This window comes from Myxocyprinus asiaticus, chromosome 4 (assembly GCF_019703515.2).
Source record: "Myxocyprinus asiaticus isolate MX2 ecotype Aquarium Trade chromosome 4, UBuf_Myxa_2, whole genome shotgun sequence".
Classification (NCBI taxonomy): Eukaryota; Metazoa; Chordata; class Actinopteri; order Cypriniformes; family Catostomidae; genus Myxocyprinus; species Myxocyprinus asiaticus.
The window spans coordinates 32567825-32586363 of record NC_059347.1 but is presented as its reverse complement, the minus strand read 5'-3'; the positions used below and the strand labels follow the sequence as shown (position 1 = coordinate 32586363).

Below are 18539 nucleotides of genomic sequence, written 5' to 3'. Positions count from 1 at the left end.
TTAAACCCCCAAGGGGCCTTTTATCCCAAGTGAGGGAGCATTTTAATCTAAACAACCTTATTATTTCTTTTCACACAAAATATGTTGCTCCATTAATATTCAATAAAAATAAATATTTTTGACCTTGATACATTTTGTACCCTATTTGTTACATGAATATAGACAAAAAATAAAAAAGCAGATTATGTCGTATTAAGAGTACACATGAAAACATGAAAAGCATATTCTCTTGAACTGGACACTATATAATTGCCATGGACTAAAAGCACAAATCCTGTAGAATGATAAATGGTGAAGTCAAAGATTACACAGTACTATTAAGACTTATTCAGCCTCACCAAGGCATTGTGACTCCAGCCACTTGTGTCCCACTTTTGTTTATTTCCATGTCGACAAAGCAGCAACGCCTTGAAGGTAACCCGGAAGGACTCATTGCAGAGTGTGTAGCACATGGGATTGATTGTACTGTTTACATAACACAGCCAGTATCCGAGCTGCCAGAGCTTTTCTGGAACACAGTATGAAATGGAAGCCAAAACCATGATATTGTATGGTGTCCAAGTTAAGATGAAAGCCAACAAGATGGCGCTTAATGTTCGGGCTGCTTTTTTTTCTTTAATAATCATACTTGTGCGATGTTTTGATCTAGGCTGGTGGCAGATGATGTGGTCAGTTTTTCTGGGTGTTTTAGAGAGTGTCTCTCTTGTGGGAAGCTCTGTTGATGAATTTCTTGCTGTTGTGAATTGTTCTTGCACACCCTTGGTATCCTCTGATTTACTTTGCAGGTCCTTTAACTTAATTACAGCTGCACTGCATGAAGGTCTTCTTACCTTACTGTTCTGCTCATGTTCCTCCTCAGTAGAGGAAGACAAGGAACCAACATCTTCCTCATCCTCATCTTCAATGTTCCAGCTACTGTTGCTGCAAGCCTCTTTGTAATGCTCTTGAGTTGACTTTGGCAAAATGGCTGCCATTTTGCTCCTTGTTGACCTGAGGGAATTTTGTCTCCAAGGAAAACACTGAACTGACACCCAACTGTCTTTGGCCAACCCTTGCCCCTTTCGAGAAATGTTTTTCTTTGAGTGACTTAAGCTGCCCTTGTCGCTGGCTTCGTATATAGATTGTTTTTCCAACCCATCCATAACTTCCCTAGTTTTTTTCACAGACCCAATAAAACTGGCAAGCCCTTTTGCTCGGTTCTCAATTTCCCAATAAATTCGCCAATACAGAATAATCATAATGCTGACAGGTAGGTAGAATGCAGCGATTGCTGTGCCAAATGTTAGTGGAGGCACCTTCAAGAAGGGAATTGAACAGTCATGAGCTTCATCCCCAGATGGTCGTCCTACCACATGTGGCCAAAACAAGATAGCAGGTCCCCACAGTATAAATGACACCACCCATACAAGAGCAATCAGAACTGCTGCTTTTTTGGGCGTACGCTTTGTACGATAAGTCAGAGGTCGAGTCACAGAAAAATACCGGTCAAAGCTTATGACCAGCAGGTTCATTACTGAGGCATTGCTTGCTACGTAGTCTAGTGCCAACCACAGATCACAGGCGAGATGTCCCAATGTCCAGCGACCCATTATTACATATGCTGTATATAGGTTCATTGACACAGTACCCAAGATCAAGTCTGCCACTGCCAAACTCAGCAGATAGTAGTTACTGATGGTTCGTAGATGACTGTTGACACGGAATGAGATGACCACCAGGAGGTTACCTAGGATGGTGATAATGGAAAGAGGCCCAGACACAAGCACAATCAGAACCACCTCCCATACCTGGTGGCCCCCAAGGGGATCAATAGTTAAGTTTGTTGTCTTGGTAAAGACGCAAGTGAGGTTCATGATTCCAGGGAAGACACAACTTAAAATCCTTGAAGGGCCAAATGCATTCCTCAGGAAGTGATGTCTCCTGCATTACTGACAGCAAACACTGCAGATTCTTCATGACACTGGTTTCCTTAGGAAAAAGAAATTGAAGGTAAGTATTCTTTTTTTGCTTGGTCATTTATCAAGTGAACATGAATTACCCGGATTACAGAACCACAGCCACAAGTTGACATATACAGATATGGCATAATAGATAAGTTGCCTTTTAGCCCACCTATGGTATTGAAAAATTGCACCTCACTTTGGTATTCGTGGCCATTTTGGGCCGTAAGGGTCAGATGTGTAACCCTTTTTTTATGATGATAATGATAAAAAAAATTCTTCCCTGAAGACCAATATAATTATGCATTTCTTTTGGGATTTAATGCTATTTTTATCTTATTTACATGTAAATTTCAAAATTTTACTACTAATTTGCATATACAAATAAGCAAATTTTTGAAAAAGATAAATTCAGAACCTAAACTTCTATAAGTTGAAACATGAAGAAAATATGAGAATGTGACAAACTGGAGGCAGATTGCTGCAATCTGGTGAACAAAATATAAATAATATGACTTGAAAACCATGTAGCCACCTACTGTGTAGTCTGATAGCTTGTTGTAACCTAATTTTATATTTTATCATAATATATGCATTTGGAGATATATTTAGACATTATCAAACTATTATTTGTCAAAGTTTAGCATTTTAAAATTGATTTGAAGTGTCAGTTTTTGCAATTAATGTCATTATGCTTGCAATCAAACCTGACCATGGGGTTACAAAAAGAAAACACAAAATAAGCCTTTTTCTACCAATAATTTATTTGAAACATAAAAATTAAGTAACTCAAATTAAATGCATAATAATGTCAAGAAAACGAACATCAAGAAACAGAAATGAACTGCAGAATTCTGTAAATTCTATTAGAGTATAAAACAGAAGAATCAGAGTAAACATTTAGCAATTTCAAACTTTCTATAGTACAAATTTATTTTGCAAATGTGTGTGTGTCAGATTTAGAGGTCTGCACGGGCCTTAAAATGAAACCTGACCCGTAACCAAGACCCTACCCAGCCCGAATGATACCATCAGATTTTAAGCCTGACCCCACCCCAAATTGCTTACTATCTAATTTCTGCTCCTAGCAAGTACTGTTGTAACAGGTTGTATTTTATGTAAGCATATAGGCAACATTTGTAACAGTACTGAAACAGTAAACATACACAGTTTGAACAAGGCACAGCAGCCCCTTAGTACACTAGAGCAGAAGGGAAAAAAAGCATTGCCTTACCATTTATTTGCTGAAACTTCACTTGGTGCAGAACAATGTGGAATAAAATGAAAGCCTGAACTTGTTTAGAATGTTGAATCTTTGTAACAACTGCACTGAAAACAATCTAGATGTAGCGCAAATAATGAAACAGAGCGCAGGTGTCTCGACATGCATTTTTGACAATTTGAAGTTCTTTTTAACTTGACATGGTGTTTAAAATGTGCCAGTCCTGTGTGAGGTGCTGAAGAAAAAGCGAGATGCAGTGCAAATGTCAATGTGTGTGTGTGAGTGTGTTCTTCATTGTGACTTATCGTCTCACTATTTTATTTATGAGTGTGTCTATTTAGCATTATGACTTTTTTTGTTTTTTGTTTTTTTAACAAATGTAAAAATAAAAGCTCTGTTTTATAGTCTGACCAGTTCATTTGTGTGTGTGTGTGTTTGTGTGTGAGTGGGTGTGTATGTTTTGCACTGAGGATGTTTTAGAGTCTCACCCTGTAATTTCGGTCTGTTTTTTTTTTTTTTTTTCCTGCATTGTGGCTGATTTAGTGACTGTATTTGACAGATAAAAAAAAAATTGCTCTGTTTTTGGTCTTTATCATTACTTTTCAGTGGTCGGTCAATTTTGACCACGAATACCAAAGGCGTTGCTTTTTATTTATTTATTTTATGACCACTTTTCTCTCAATTGTTTTTTTTTTTTTTTTTTTTTTGCATGTTCAGATGGCAAATAAAGGAAAAGTCACCAAGTCCTGTACTGCTCAGATAAAGGAAACCATTTTTATTAAAGAGGAAAATGTATTTTGGTCAAAAATGACCGAATACCATAGGAGGGTTAATAACACACAAGCTTCAGAACACAAGTGACTTTAATGTGAAGAAAGCATTCCGTATTTAATAAGAAAACTGATCTTAAGCTAAACAGATAATAATTCTAGTATATAAATTAATATTTTCCAATTTTAAATTATTTGTGAAATTGGTTGATTGCTTTTTAATTTATTTTAAATTAAAATAGCACAAGTAAATTGGCTGAGTTGTAATAGTTAAAATTTATATATATATATATATATATATATATATATATGCTTATTAGTTGTTTAAAAATGCTTATTAAAAATGCTTATGTTTCATTGTTGTCAGTTTGCGCAGCCTTGTAAACTTACAGCAAAAGTTTGAAATTTCTGAAAAGCTGTTGTGTTCCACTAACATATCAGCACAGTTCCACCTCCTATTTTAATGGAGATTTCTCTCTTTCATTTCCCTAGTCTCGGGTATAGAACAGTTAACTGGAAACAGTCTTCCACGTTGATTGTCAGTGGATTCAAATACAGCAAATGCTTATTGTAATATTTTTTGTTTTTAAAAAAATGCTTATTAGATGTTTGGAAACCTTTAGGCTTATGTTTCATGGTGGTCGGTTTGTACAGCCTTGTAAACTTACAGCAAAAGTTTGAAATTTCTGAAAAGCTGTTGTGTTCCACTAACATAGCAGCACAGTTCCACCTCCTATTTTAATGGACATTTCTCTCTTTCATTTCCCTAGTCTCAGTTATAGAACAATTAACTGGAAACAGTCTTCCACATTGATTGTCAGTGGATTCAAATACAGCAAATGCTTTAAAACATCTATTTGCAGTATGCCCTGAGTCTAAAGGTTTTATGAAGATCAATAGGTGACTATGCTTTGATGAATTATGATCTTTGAAATATTGGACCTGGCATTATAAGAAGTTTTTTTTTTACAAAATGTAAATGCATTGATAAACAGCTGACACTTACCTTTTTGGTAATGGCTCTTAAAACTGTAGTTCCCCATAATTACAGTTTATTTGAGGCTCCTAAAAGAATATAAACATGATATGTTTATTTATCCGTTGCCTCCAGGTGTCCACTGTGGGCCACTAACACTTGATGGTATCCACTCTGTGCCTGCAAGCTTGAAGTACCTCTGGATATGATGATCGCCAATGCTCAGATGACAGCTACATCCATCGATGTGTTTTCTGTTTAAGGTAGAAAATATTGTACCCCACTGGCTCATCCAACTCATAGCTAGAGGTGGAAATGCATACTCTTTCTGCTACAGGACCTGAGCTGCAGTGGCTGTCATAACTTGTGTAAATATGGAATGAGAGGCTGCTAACTGTTCAAACTCAAAGCACAAGTGACGACGTGCAGACACCACTCTTCATTTTTACCTGAAATGAGCTCTGAACACTGATGAGGTTAAGTGCATCACTACAACTATGAACTAAGTGTAGTTTGCATTTAGACTTGAAGAGGTGGCTGTGCAAGCAGTAGCCAGATTTTTATTTTTATTTTTTTAAAGTAATGATAATAATTAATCAGCTATATATACTTTTATTATTATTATTTAAGGAGTGAAACTCACATAACGTGTTAAGAACTTGGAGTCATATTTTACCCCCAAATATTTCTCAAAATTTCAAATGAGAAATATTAATTATATTTTGATTAAATTAATCCTATTTTTTTCCCCATTATTTCTTGCATTGTGACATTATGTAAGCACATTAAAGACAGTACATTTAAAGACATCTAGACATGATTGTGAAAAGTTGTGCATTTTTCTTTAGATACAGAGGATGCGTTTTACAATCATTTTACTTGTATGGCTAATTGTGGAAGTTTGTAAACCAAAGTTCATTCTCTGGCTTATGCTGACATTATTTGTTTAATTAAAGCCAGTGGATGAAAAACAGGTCTACTGTTTTTACTGTACAGGTCTCAGTTTACTGCGACTGAGTGAGAAGAGAAGTGTAAAAGACCAGATGAAATTTTGAGGGGAGAGGGAGAGCAAGAGAGGGGGTAAGAAAAGTTGTAAATAAACTTGTGCTTGGGATGGCTGTGTTTTGTCTCATAAAAGAAGCTCTACAGTTGTGAAGCAGGACACGCAAACCCTAAGGCAAAATTTTTCAATGTTTCTTTTTATTTTTTAATTGGTTTTCACTTATAGGTAGAACAACCGATTAGGAGGGCAATTGGAATTTTAGATGAACGGCACAACTGAGTACTTATATGTTGGATTCCAAAAAATATATTATTTGAATGAATCATGATCAAACAAGAATGAGCAACAATGAGCACACACACTTTCAATAATACACTGTGAGGCTTCACTCACACACAAGAAAGTTTCTGTTCAGTGTCAAAACAGGGATGTGTTTGCTTCTTTTTAATGGCACAGCGTGCCCAATACCTGTTCTGATTCATCACACACAAAAAATTCTCAAAAGTATTTGCCTAAGTTGACACATTTGATTTATGTATTTAGAATGTTTAATTATTTATTATTTATAACTATTGCCCCTAGATCTACACTATATCACTCCCAGGGGGTAAAAGGCCCCATTGCCACCTTTAAATAAATATATAAAATAAAATAAAAATATTTGAATCATAACCTTCTGTTATTATTTCTTTCACAAACATTATGCTGCTTATTCAATATTTAAAAAAAAAAAGTTTTTTTTTTCAGTCTTGATACACTTTGCGACCAGAAAAAACAAAACAAAAAAACTTTTCCTTAAGGTGTGCCCAAGGTAGTTCACCCAAAAACGTCTTGGTTACTATTGTAACCTCCGTTCACTGATGGAGGGAACGAGACATTGTATCGATGTAGTGACACTAGGGGTCGCTCTTGGGAGACCCAAACACCTCTGATCTTTGAGAAAAGGCCAATGGGAATTGGCGAGTGGAATTTGCATGCCACTCCCCCGGACATACGGGTACAAAAGGAGCTGGCTCGCAGCCACTCATTCAGGTTTTGCGCTGAGGAGCCAAGACAGGGTCCCGGATATTTCAGCGGGTAGTTCAGTGTTGTGGCAAGAGAGACACAATGTCTCATTCCCTCCATCAGGGAACGGAGGTTACGACAGTAACTAAGACGTTCCCTATCTGTCACTCACTAGACGTTCTGTCGATGTAGTGACACTAGGGGTCCCTATACAAAACGTCACAACAAGCTGAAATGTGTTACATGGATTGGTGGTGCAGGCAAGCCACTGCGTGCCTCATAGCAAGCACACCCGGCCCTCACATAACCTCCCCCAACACTCCACGAGCATCGTACGGTTCCTCGCACCTCGGGGACAAGCCGACTGCCCATAATGGGGACAGGCTGCACCAGCCATGGCCTCTTCTCTTCTTTTTCTCCCCAAAAAGTAGAAATCGTTCCGCGTCGGGGGGTGGGGGGTGTCCTTTCACAAGGGGAAAGACACTGCGGAGACCACACCCTGCCCGAAGTGGAGGTAATTGTGTGGAAATATGTCACATCGACTTACCGACCGGCAGTATCGCATGTGGAGGAAGTCCTTGTGGTAGGTCCTACCCGGAGGGGACGGAGCTCTAAAAACACAGCAACCGGTGGCAGAGGGAACACTGCCCAAGGAAGATGTGGGTTTACCAACGGGGAAACCATACCACGGATGATACATCACACGGGGTTACTCATGGGCAACAAATGCATATGGAGCACCTACCCCAGTACAGAGCCTACTAGCACACGTACTGGGCCGGCATCAAATTTCTCTGCTGAATTCGCCTGCTACAGGGCTAAGGAGGAAGGACATCCTGGGTCCACAGTCTCGTGACTTGGTTTGGGGGGAAAAAGCGCATGTCTTCACCTCCAGGAGGGGAAAGGCGCTGTGCGCAAGCGGTACACCAGGCCAGTTGCCCCGCATACTTACCTGTTCGTACATGACAACACATGGGACGAAACCAGCTCAACCCGGAGATTGTAGAATCTTGCAAAGGTATTGGGTGTTGCCCAGCCCGCTGCTCTACAGATGTCTGCTAAAGAGGTGCCACTGGTCAGGGCCCAGGAGGCCGCCACACTCCTGGTGGAGTGTGCTCGAAGCCCCAAGGGGGGCGGCACGTCCTGGGTGTGGTATGCCAAAGCGATGGCATCAATGACCCAGTGGGCGATGGCATCAACGACCCTTTTCCACTGTGCTCCGAAGCAGACAAAGAGCTGCTCAGAGCATCTAAAGCTCTGCATGCGATCCAAGTAGATGCGCAAAGCACGCACCGGACACAGCAATGACAAGGCTGGGTCTGTCTCCTCCTGGGTCAGTGTTTGCAGGTTCACCACCTGATCCCTAAATGGGGTCGTGGGAACCTTGGGCACATAGCCCATTCGAGGTCTCAGGATCACGTGAGAGTATGCCGGACCAAACTCCAGGCAGGTGTCACTGACAGAGAATGCCTGAAGGTCCCCAACCCTCTTGATGGATGTGAGCGCAGTCAGGAGGGCAGTCTTCAATGAGAGTGCCTTTAGCACAACTGACTCTAGGGGCTCAAACCGGGCTCTCCGCTGGCCCCACAGGACCACGGAGAGATCCCATGAGGAAATGAGGTGTGGCCTGGGAGGATTCAGCCTCCTCGCACCTCTAAGGAACCTGATGATCAGGTCGTGATTCCTGAGGGACTTACCGTCTACTGCGTCGTGGTGCGCTGCTATAGCGGCCACATACACCTTCAAGGTGGAGGGGGACAGCCACCCCTCCAGCCTCTCCTGCAGGAAGGAAAGCACCGACCCGACTGCACATCTCTGAGGGTCTTCACATCGGGAAGAACACCACTTAGTGAACAAATGCCACTTCAAGGCATACAGGCACCTCGTAGAGGGAGCCCTGGCCTGAGTGATCGTGTCTACCACCGCTGGTGGTAGGTCACATAGGTCTTCCATGTCCCGTCCAAGGGCCAGACATGGAGATTCCAGAGGTCTAGGCGCGGGTGCCAGATGGTACCCCATCCCTGAGAGAGGAGGTCCTCCCTCAGGAGAACTCGCCAGGGAGGGGCTGAGGGCCTGAATGAATTCAGGCAGTTCAGCACTGACTCGCTCGTGAGGCGTGCTATCATAGAGACCGAGTCTAACTCCATCCCGAGAAAAGAGATGCTCTGAACCGGGGAGAGCTTGCTCTTTTCCCATTTGACCCGAAGCCCCAACTGGCTGAGGTGCCTGAGCACCAGGTCCCTTTGCGCACACAACAGGTCTCGAGTATGGGCTACAATCAGCCAGTCGTTGAGATAATTGAGGATGCAGATGCCCACTTCCCTTAGTGGGGCAAGGGCTGCCTCTGTGAATTTTGTGAAGATGCGAGGCGACAGGGACAAATCGAAGGGGAGGACCTTGTTCTGGTACGCCCAGCCCTCGAAGTATGTGTCCTTCAGGTCTACTGCCGCGAACCAATCTTGATGCCGGACGTATGGCAAAATGCGTTTCTGCATCAGCATCTTGAACGGGAGTCTGTGCAAGGCCCGGTTCAGTACTTGCAGGTCCAGGATTGGCCAAAACCCACCGCCTTTCTGTGGCACAATGAAGTAGGGGCTGTAGAAACCTTTCTTCATCTTGGCTGGAGGGACAGGCTCTATCGCGTCCTTCTGCAGAAGGTCGTGATCTCCGCATGCAGGGCAGCGGCGTTCTCACCCTTCACTGAGGTGAAGCAGATGCCACTGAAACTGGGCGGGCGCCTGGTGAACCGAATCACATAGCCAAGTCGGATGGTCTGGCCAGCCATCGTGATGGTTTGGAGAGCGCTAGCCATGCCTCCAAGCTCTGGGTGAGGGGCACCAAGGGGACAATCGCATCTAACGTACCTGTGGGTAGGGCCTCACGGCGGGGAGGAGCAGGAGACGCCACGTCGAGGAGCCTGACGTCCCGAGCTCATGGCTGTGCTGAGGGAAACATCAAAGCACTTACCTTGCTCCGCATACCCACCATAGGACCGGTCAGTGACAGGGAAGGAATGTGCCTGCCGTGAATGTGCGGTGTCCGGCGATCGTAACAACGACGGCCGTAAACACCGGGTGTGTGACCCAGGGAATGAGGAAACCGCTCTTTCTTCTAAATCAAAGTAAAAGGAAACAAAGGATTCTCCTCCCAGCCCTCCATCGGGGATGGAGTGGTCTGTTCACCGCCTCCAGACTTGTAGCGGGTCTCCATGTCCCTGGGTCGCCCATCTCAGGAGCGCTTTGAAGCCTTTCTAGGGTTCTTGGTGGTGGACCGTGAGACTGGGGGCGTCAGCTTCATGCGGGGGGCTCTATGCCAGGGCCGGGCCACCTGGCGATGAGCAGATGGGGCAGGACCTTGATCCGCACCGGGGTAGGATGTGTTGGATGGTCTCCGTCTGCTTCTTGACCGCCGATAACTGCTGGGCAGTTGATCGATGGTGGTGGACCCTCGATGGTGTCGCCAAATAGGCCGAGATGGGAGCATCAAGGAAATGCACCTTGTTGGCCTCCCTCATCTCGACCAGGTTAAGCCACAGGTGGCGCTCCTGGACCACCAAGGTGGACATCGCCTGCCCGAGAGAACGCGACATGAACTTCGTCGCCCGGAGGGCGAGATCAGTCGCCGAGCGCAGCTCCTGCATCAATCCCGGGTCAGGACTACCCTCATGCAGTTCTCTCAGTGCCTTGGCCTGGTGCACTTGCAGGAGAGCCATGGTGTGCAAGGCAGAGGTGGTCTGCCCAGTGGCACTGTAATCCTTGGTCGCCAGGGACGACATGAGCTTACAGGCCCTGGACGGGAGTCTCAGACGATTCCGCCAGGTGGCGCCGTTTTGCGGACACAGATGCACCACCTGAGGAATCGCCGTGTACCCCCTGGCCATCCCACCATTGAAGATAGTGAGAGCGGAGGAGCTCAGAGTTCGGGTCCGAGCAGTAAATATTGCCTGCCACAAATTTGTGAGCTCCTCGTGCACCTCCGGGAAGAATGGGTGTGGGGCGCGGCCTTGAGTGGTGCTCTGAGCCCAAGAACCAATTGTCAAGCCGCGAGGTTTCAGGACAGGGTGGAGGGTTCCACTCCAGCCCAATGCTCGCGGCCGCCCGAGCAAGCATGGCCGCCAGCTCCGCGTTGGCCTCAGACTAGGTGACCGCACCTGAAGGTGGGAGCCCAGTCGAGTCCTCCGTGTCCGACTGGATCAGCCCGCTCTCCGATGCTGCGATGACAGCTCATCCTGTTTCTGAGCCCTGAATGAGACATGAAACTTGCCATGGGGCGAGTTGCCTGTCTCATCCCAGAACTCGACTGGGGCAAACGAGCATAATGGCGAATGGGAGGTCCGTGGGGGATTACCCGGCAGAACCACTCACACTGGGGTCCCCAAATCGCCCCCAGTGCTAACTGACGTGCCCTCATACCCGTAGGTAGAAGGACCGGGGCAGAGAGCAGCTGGAGTGGCTTTCCCTCTGAAGAAGGAAAGCCGCGACCGCAACGTGGAACATGATCCATCCACGAATGCTGTCTCAGTGTGGGCGCAGCCCATGCAGGTGAGACAGCGATCATGGCCATCAGAGGTTGAGAGGTAGCGACCACAACGAGGAACTAAACACAGATGGAAAGGTATTTTTAAAAAGACGCTCTCCGTCAGTGGCACTCTTTTAGAGAAAATATACTCTTTTATTTTGCAAGAATATATACTCTTTTAGGCTGTTGAAGCGCCCAGGGGCGTTCTCTGCACTCAATCTGTGCACGATGGGGAGAAACCGCTGTAATGCGCCGTAAATCCAACAGCATTCAGAGGTGAATGGACCGGCAGTGGAATTCAGCTCTCTCTGAATTCTTGGCTCCGAAGAAAAAATCTGAATGAGTGGTTCCGAGCCAGCTCCTTTTATACCCGTATGTCCGGGGGAGTGGCATGCAAATTCCATTCGCCAATTCCCATTGGCATTTTCTCAAAGATTAGAGGTGTTTGGGGCTCCCAAGAGCGACCCCTTGTGTCACTACATCGACACAAAGTCGAGTGAGTGACAGATAGGGAATGAAAAGATTTTTAGAAGAATATTTCAGCTCTGTAAGTTTATACAATGTAAGTGAATGGTGACCAAAACTTTGAAGCTCTAAAAAGCATATAAAAGTAATTTATAAGACTCCAGTGTTTAAATCCATATTTTCAGAAGCAGTATGATAGGTGTGGATGAGAAACAGATCAATATTTAAGTCCTTTTTTACTATAAATTATTTTCCCTGCCCAGTAGGTGGCGATATGCATGAAGAATGTGAATTGGCAAAAACAAAAGAGAAAGAATGTGAAAGTGTAAGTGGAGATTGATAGTAAAAAAGGACTTATATATTGATCTGTTTCTCACCCACACCTATCGTATTGCTTCTGAAGACTTGGATTTAACCACTGGAGTTTTAAGAACTACTTTTATGCTGCCTTTATCTGTTTTGGGGGCTTCAAAATTTAAGTACCCATTCACTTGCACTGTATGGACCTACAAAGCTGAGATATTCTTTTAAAAATCTTTGTTTGTGTTCAGCAGGAGAAAGAAACTCGTACACATCTTGGATGACATGAGGGTGAGTAAATGATGAGAGAATTTCCATTTTTGGGTGAACTATTCCTTTAAGCCCTGTTGCACCCTATCGTTTTTTAGCTTGATACACTGTTCTGCCTGCGCAGATTGGCCAGGGACAGCAGGGGGCGCCAGACAGTTTCTCAGCAGATACACCTGAAAATGGGCTGTTTTTACAAGTTTAACGACCACATTAGCGCTCGACTTGGGCTATTAAATACTATAGACTTGTAATCAAGATGCATGTTTTATCATGAAAGGTTTATATTGCGCTCTACTCTTCAACAGAGACGTTTGAGTCATCGGGATGTTCTGATACAGGGGCGCCTCAGAGGCTGGACCAATAAGGGGAAACCATCTGCAAAAACAATTATTTGGTGGGGTGTGTGCGACCTTAGGCGTTTTCTCCATTGTTTTAACAAGTTATAGTGATAAGAACTATACAACAGCTCTAAAGTGCATAACGCTTGAATGCCTATTAAAGTTTTAAGGTATGTACTCACATTATCAAGCAAACCGAGTTGGCAGAATATTTGTTTTTCGTTTGTCTTTTTTACATTTTTATTAATGTGTTCCCATTCGTCTTCTTTCGTCTTTCTGGCTTCCCTATTACTAGTATACGTTTAAAGACTACATTAAATGTGCTCCCGCTACAGGTGGGCTGTGCTCTATACACCTGTCTACAGGAATGATATGTGATGCCCGTGAAGCATCACTGAAGCCAAGCGGACCGTAACAAACGTGAGTGTGACCTTTAGCTGGACTCCGGGCTGTTGTGTTTTTATCACTTCTGAAGCAGATCGGAAAACTTATACAGGTAAGATAAATGTCCTGTCAATATAACTAGCACGTTGATGAGACGTTTGTTTTGTGTGCATTATAAAATCGACAAATTCCACAATTTTAATTAAACCATTCTGTTTGTGGAATTATCTATCAGTTTTGACATCCCTTCACCGTTTCTCGGTGCCTGTTAGGTTTTTCTCACTTCTAAGCGTCTTGTGGCTAGAGTCATTAGTAAAGAGTAATTACAGCTATTTAACCCATTTAATTAGAGCACATGTTAGGTTAAGTTTCACGAAACACGATAGAATCGCGTGCTACAGCAGTCGTTTGTTAAGGCAACCCACATTTTTGTGGTGTGAATTACAGTGGTGGCCAAAAATATTGGCACCCTTGGTAAATATGAGCAAAGAAGGCTGTGAAAAAAAAAATCTGCATTGTTTATCCTTTTGATCTTTCATTCAGAAAATTCACAAAATTCTAACCTTTAATTGAAGTAAAACAATTGAAAGAGGGGGAATATCTAATTATTAAATAAATATCATTCTCCAAAACATGTTGGCCACTATTATTGGCACCCCTAGAAATTCTTATGAGTAAAATATATCTGAAGTATATTCTCAATCATATTTTACATTTTTTTTAGTGCACCTGGGTGACTAGGAACATGAAATTGTTTAGCCATGACTTCCTGTTTCACAGGGGTATAAATATGAGGTAACACACAGGCCAAATTCCCTTAATCATTAATCACAGTGGGTTAGACTGAAGAATATAGTTCTGATGTGCAGAAAAATTATTTTGATCTTCACAAAATGGGAAGTGGCTATAAAAAAATAGCCAAAGCATTGAAAATACCCATTTCTACCATCAGGGCAATAATTAACAAGTTCCAATCAACTGGAGATCTTAAGAATTGGCCTGGAAAAGGACGTGTGTCTGTATTGTCTCCACGCACAGTGAGGAGGATGGTTCAAGTGGCCAAAGAATCTCCAAAGATCACAGCTGGAGAATTATAGAAATTAGTCATCACCTGCAACACCACAAGTTGTTTGGGAGGGTTTCAAGAAAAAAAGCCTCTACTCTCATCCAACAACAAACTCAAGCGTCTTCAGTTTGCCAGACACTACTGGAACTTCAAATGCGACCGGGTTCTATGGTCAGATGAAACAAAAAAATAGCTTTTTGGCAGCAAACACTAGAGATGAGTTTGGCGCATACAGAGATGAAGTAGTCCCCAATGCCCACGGTTAAATGTGGTGCTGGATCTTTAATGTTGTGGGGCTGTTTTTCTGCCAGAGGTCCTGGACATCTTGTTTGGATACATGGCATCAGTGACTCTTTCAAATACCAACAGATAAAAATTAAAAACCTGGCTGCCTCTGCCAGAAAGCTTACAATGGGCCCTGGTTGAATTTTCCAGCAGGACAATGATCCAAAACAAACATCAAAATCAACACAAAAATGGTTCATTGACCAGAAAATCAAGGTTCTGCCATGGCCATCCCAGTACCCTGACCTGAACCCCATAGAAAATATGTGAGGTGAACTGAAGAGGAGAGTCCACCAACACAGACCTCTGAATTTGAAGGATCTGTAGAGATTCTGTATAGAGGAATGGTCTCAGATCCCTTGCCAGGTGTTCTCCTACCTCATTAGGCATTATAAGAGAAGACTCAGAGCTGTTCTCTTGGCAAAGGGAGGTTGCAAAAAGTATTGAATAAAAGGGTGCCAATAAGTGTGGCCAACGTGTTTTGGAGAAAAATAATTATTTAATAATGAGATATTTCCCGTTTCAATTGTTTTACTTCAATTAAAGGTTAGATTTTTGTGATTTTTTTATATTTTTATTTTTATGAAAGATCAAAAGAATAAACAATGCAGATTTTGTTTCACAGCCTACTTTGCTCATATTTTCCAAGGGTGCCAATATTTTTGGCCACCACTGTACACCGAGATTTTATTTTCTCAGTTACAGGTAGCCCAGAATGTCACTCAGAGTTGGTAGATGCCTCAAAATCTGTCAAATTAATTAATGAAATAAAAAACATGAGTTAAGAAAAAAAAAATAGAAAAAAAAGAATAAGCCTAATAATTTTAATAAATGATTGAACAAAGAAGTTTTTCAAAGACAGAAAGTTATGTATTAATTAGAACACCAGGTTTATAGCATATATCTCATAAACGTTTTTTTATTATTTTTTTTTAGAAAAAGAAAATATGAAAAACAGGTTCAGAAGTTCACAGTGATATTAAATATAATTTACATTTTAATTTACACACATTTACATTGCTTAAAGCACTTGTCTCAAGGTCAGGCCTGAGGTACAGTCGGAACCTCCAAATTTCAGCATTCACACTGTTTGTCTCACTTAGAGACTTGTCTAACTTGTTACTCGCTTATTAGCCCTTTTCACACAAGCAACATAGTAAACTGCAAAAAATTGTTGGATTACATTTACTGGTAAATGTACCACATCTGCTATTCACATGCAACGGTTACTGTCTTTTTTATGTTTTGCTGAAAAAAACATCAGCACCAAAATGCCATTAAACTCTGAGATGTAGATATTTTATCAGTCGACAAATTTCTTTGTCCGCTCAGATGAAGAGAATCGCTTTTAGGCTGGATTATACAACACCACTTCTAAAATCCGAACAGAATAATTTATTTCTAAAAATACGAGGTATCACACACTTATTGACTATATAAATGGCTACAGACATAAACTGGGCATCACACACTAAACGACTGAGGATCACACTGGCTGCCAAGTCGATTCAATCACAAACTCACTTGGAAACACACACCCCCGTTTTGAGACACATGACAGATGTAAGCAAACATGGATGTACGGAAGTGCTGCCATTGATTTTGCTGTTCCATGTCTCAAAAGAAACGGGGCGGGCGCATTTGGTACCGTGTTGGTTGGAAAGACGGAGACTGCAATGTGAGTTGGGGGTGAGTGTTTTACATGTCTCCAATTTGAGTGCATATTCACCATCTCCATTTCTTCGTGCTCCAGTGTTGTGGCCACACATAGTCGATTTCCATTGGCTCCTCAGTGTATGACTTCAGATTTGAGTCATGGAGCATCAAACACTACAAGATCCTCTACAGTCTGCTCTAAAATATCAAATATTTTTTATATCCTCTGGTTAAATGGATTAATTTCACTATCTGTCCAATCTGATTAAACTATTTGGACTCCAGATTAACTGAATTCTCTCCATCTTACATCAGCGCGTCCTGACTGTACATGCTCAAACCGTTAATCTTACAACTCTGTTCACACAAAGCATCAAAACAATTTCTCATTCAGGGAAATAACCAGTGCAAAATTTACCAGTGTTTTCAAACGGGTGTTCACACATGACCTCTAAAGTCTGTGAAAGCAACTATTGCCACCAGTTTTGAGGTTGGTAGATCTGTATGTGTGTAGCTTTTGTTTCAAACATCTTTTAAAATTTGACTTCTGGAGCATTATTATGTGTTTGCAGCTTAAGCAAAATAAAGTGATTACATTACACATACAGTCTTTTTTTCCTTCTCTTATAGCAGATCCAGTTATTATTTTTTTATTAACGGAAGTTTTTATTATTCCCAAAATATTCAGATAGCGTTGACGATTGTGACAATGGAGACGGTAGGTATGGCAACTACTGTACATGTGACCATTTTTCAGCCTTCATATGATTCCTATCCTGGTGATTGCTGAAAGCACCTTTGAATGGGAGTTCTCATCTTGTTTTTCACCCCAAGCAATACTTAGCCTACAGTACATTAGGATGAATTCCAACTATTTCAAATTTTGCTGTGATGCAATGAACGGCATAGATTTTTGAGCAAGTCTGTTCGCTTCAGTGTCATTTTAGTGATGCCTGCAGGCAGCTATTTGTGAATATATGAAAAGTGAATTTCATCAGAGTGAAGCGTAGCACTGAAGTAAAACAAAAACACCTATGTGCATTTTGAATTGTAATATGAATATTTCATTAGAAATTACATCAGAAATTTTATAAAAAAAAGTATCTTTATTTATTTTTAGTGAAGGCATATTTTGCCATCAACATGTGCAATGGTGTTTATCTTTTATGGAATATAGCAGTTAATTGTATTTAGTGTGAATTTGTGCATGTGTATGTCTGTGTGCTCTGCTGGAAAGACCAGCACATGTTGTGTTTTAGATTCTAGTGTGCAGGTGTCCCCGCCATGCTTCTCAACTAGCTTGGCCAGCATGGTCAGTGAGCTTCACCAGAACGACCATGTTAATCTGTTTGTTGGCCAGCATCTTGCCTATGCTGGTCCACCAGCTAGACCGGCACCAGTATAAACCAGTCTGGACCAGCATGGAAATTCTTGCTGGGCTAAATTGGTCTTTTCAGCCAGATGTTGGTATCAACTAGATACAAGACATAGACATACAGTACACATTGATTTGATGAAGAGGTTAACACAGCTGGTCTGTACAGGATGTTTGTTCATGTCCATGTGTGCATGCATTCTTGTTTGTGTATATGTTTGCTTGAAGTGAAAGACATGATTGTTCATGTAGAGAGGGGAAATTCAATACCATGCTGAAACAAAAATGACACAGCAGCTCTGAAGTGAACTTTAAGCACACACACAAACTGTTTAGTAATGTCTGATTTTGAAAGGACATTTCATGAACCTTCAGGGGGTTGACATGAGTTTGTTATCTTTATCATGTGTTTATCACCAGATTAATTATGCACTAGATGTGTGTGGGTGTGTTTATGCGTATCTGTTGTCTGCCTCCTTGGTTACCACATCCATCACTACTCCATGTTTGGTATTTCTGATGCTGTAAATAATTCATTCAGTCCTTCACTTTGCAATATGCATGTACAGAACATTGGTATCCATGTGTATTTTTGTGGGGGTTTTTTTGTTTTCTCAATTTGAATATTTATACATACATTACAAAAGTGCATAACTGTCTGTCCAGTTTCAATCGAAATTATTCAACCCCCCCCCCCCCCAAGACAGTAAGGATTTACAAAGGTAAGCTTTTCTGATGACCCAGGATTTTTAAACTTTACATCTATATCAGTTGAGTGACATTCAAAGTCATAGTGTGAATATATAACCTAATATTTGTAAATAGCAGGATTTTTTTTTTAAAATACAGCCATGTCATAATTATTCAACCCCTATTGCATGTAGCTGTTCCTTAAATATTTAAGGCTACACAAGTATTAAGTCATCAAGCTGCAATGACACTTATTTAAGTTTTATACATTTCCAA

At 41.9% G+C, this 18539-nt stretch overlaps 2 protein-coding genes across 2 annotated transcripts in view; one reads left to right on the top strand and one right to left on the bottom strand.

The window, feature by feature from the left end:
- Nucleotides 1–317: 317 nt before the first annotated feature.
- On the bottom strand, nucleotides 318–1925 carry chrm1b (cholinergic receptor, muscarinic 1b). Its single transcript, XM_051695982.1, has one exon. It carries the CDS (start codon nucleotides 1851–1853, stop codon nucleotides 318–320), a length of 1536 nt encoding a protein of 511 aa, XP_051551942.1. The 5' UTR covers nucleotides 1854–1925.
- A 10909-nt stretch (nucleotides 1926–12834) lies between these two features.
- The window catches only part of LOC127435094 (unconventional myosin-Ic-like), a 39419-nt gene continuing 33714 nt past the window's right edge, over nucleotides 12835–18539 (top strand). Inside the window, exons 1-2 of the mRNA XM_051688289.1 lie at nucleotides 12835–12977; nucleotides 13143–13303. The gene's annotated coding sequence lies outside the window, so the exon portion shown is untranslated. The remainder of the gene's footprint in view (nucleotides 12978–13142; nucleotides 13304–18539) is intronic.

Bases quoted from the DNA above. Each gene is read 5' to 3' on its own strand.
- chrm1b (XM_051695982.1), bottom strand. From the start codon at position 1,853: ATGAACCTCACTTGCGTCTTTACCAAGACAACAAACTTAACTATTGAT.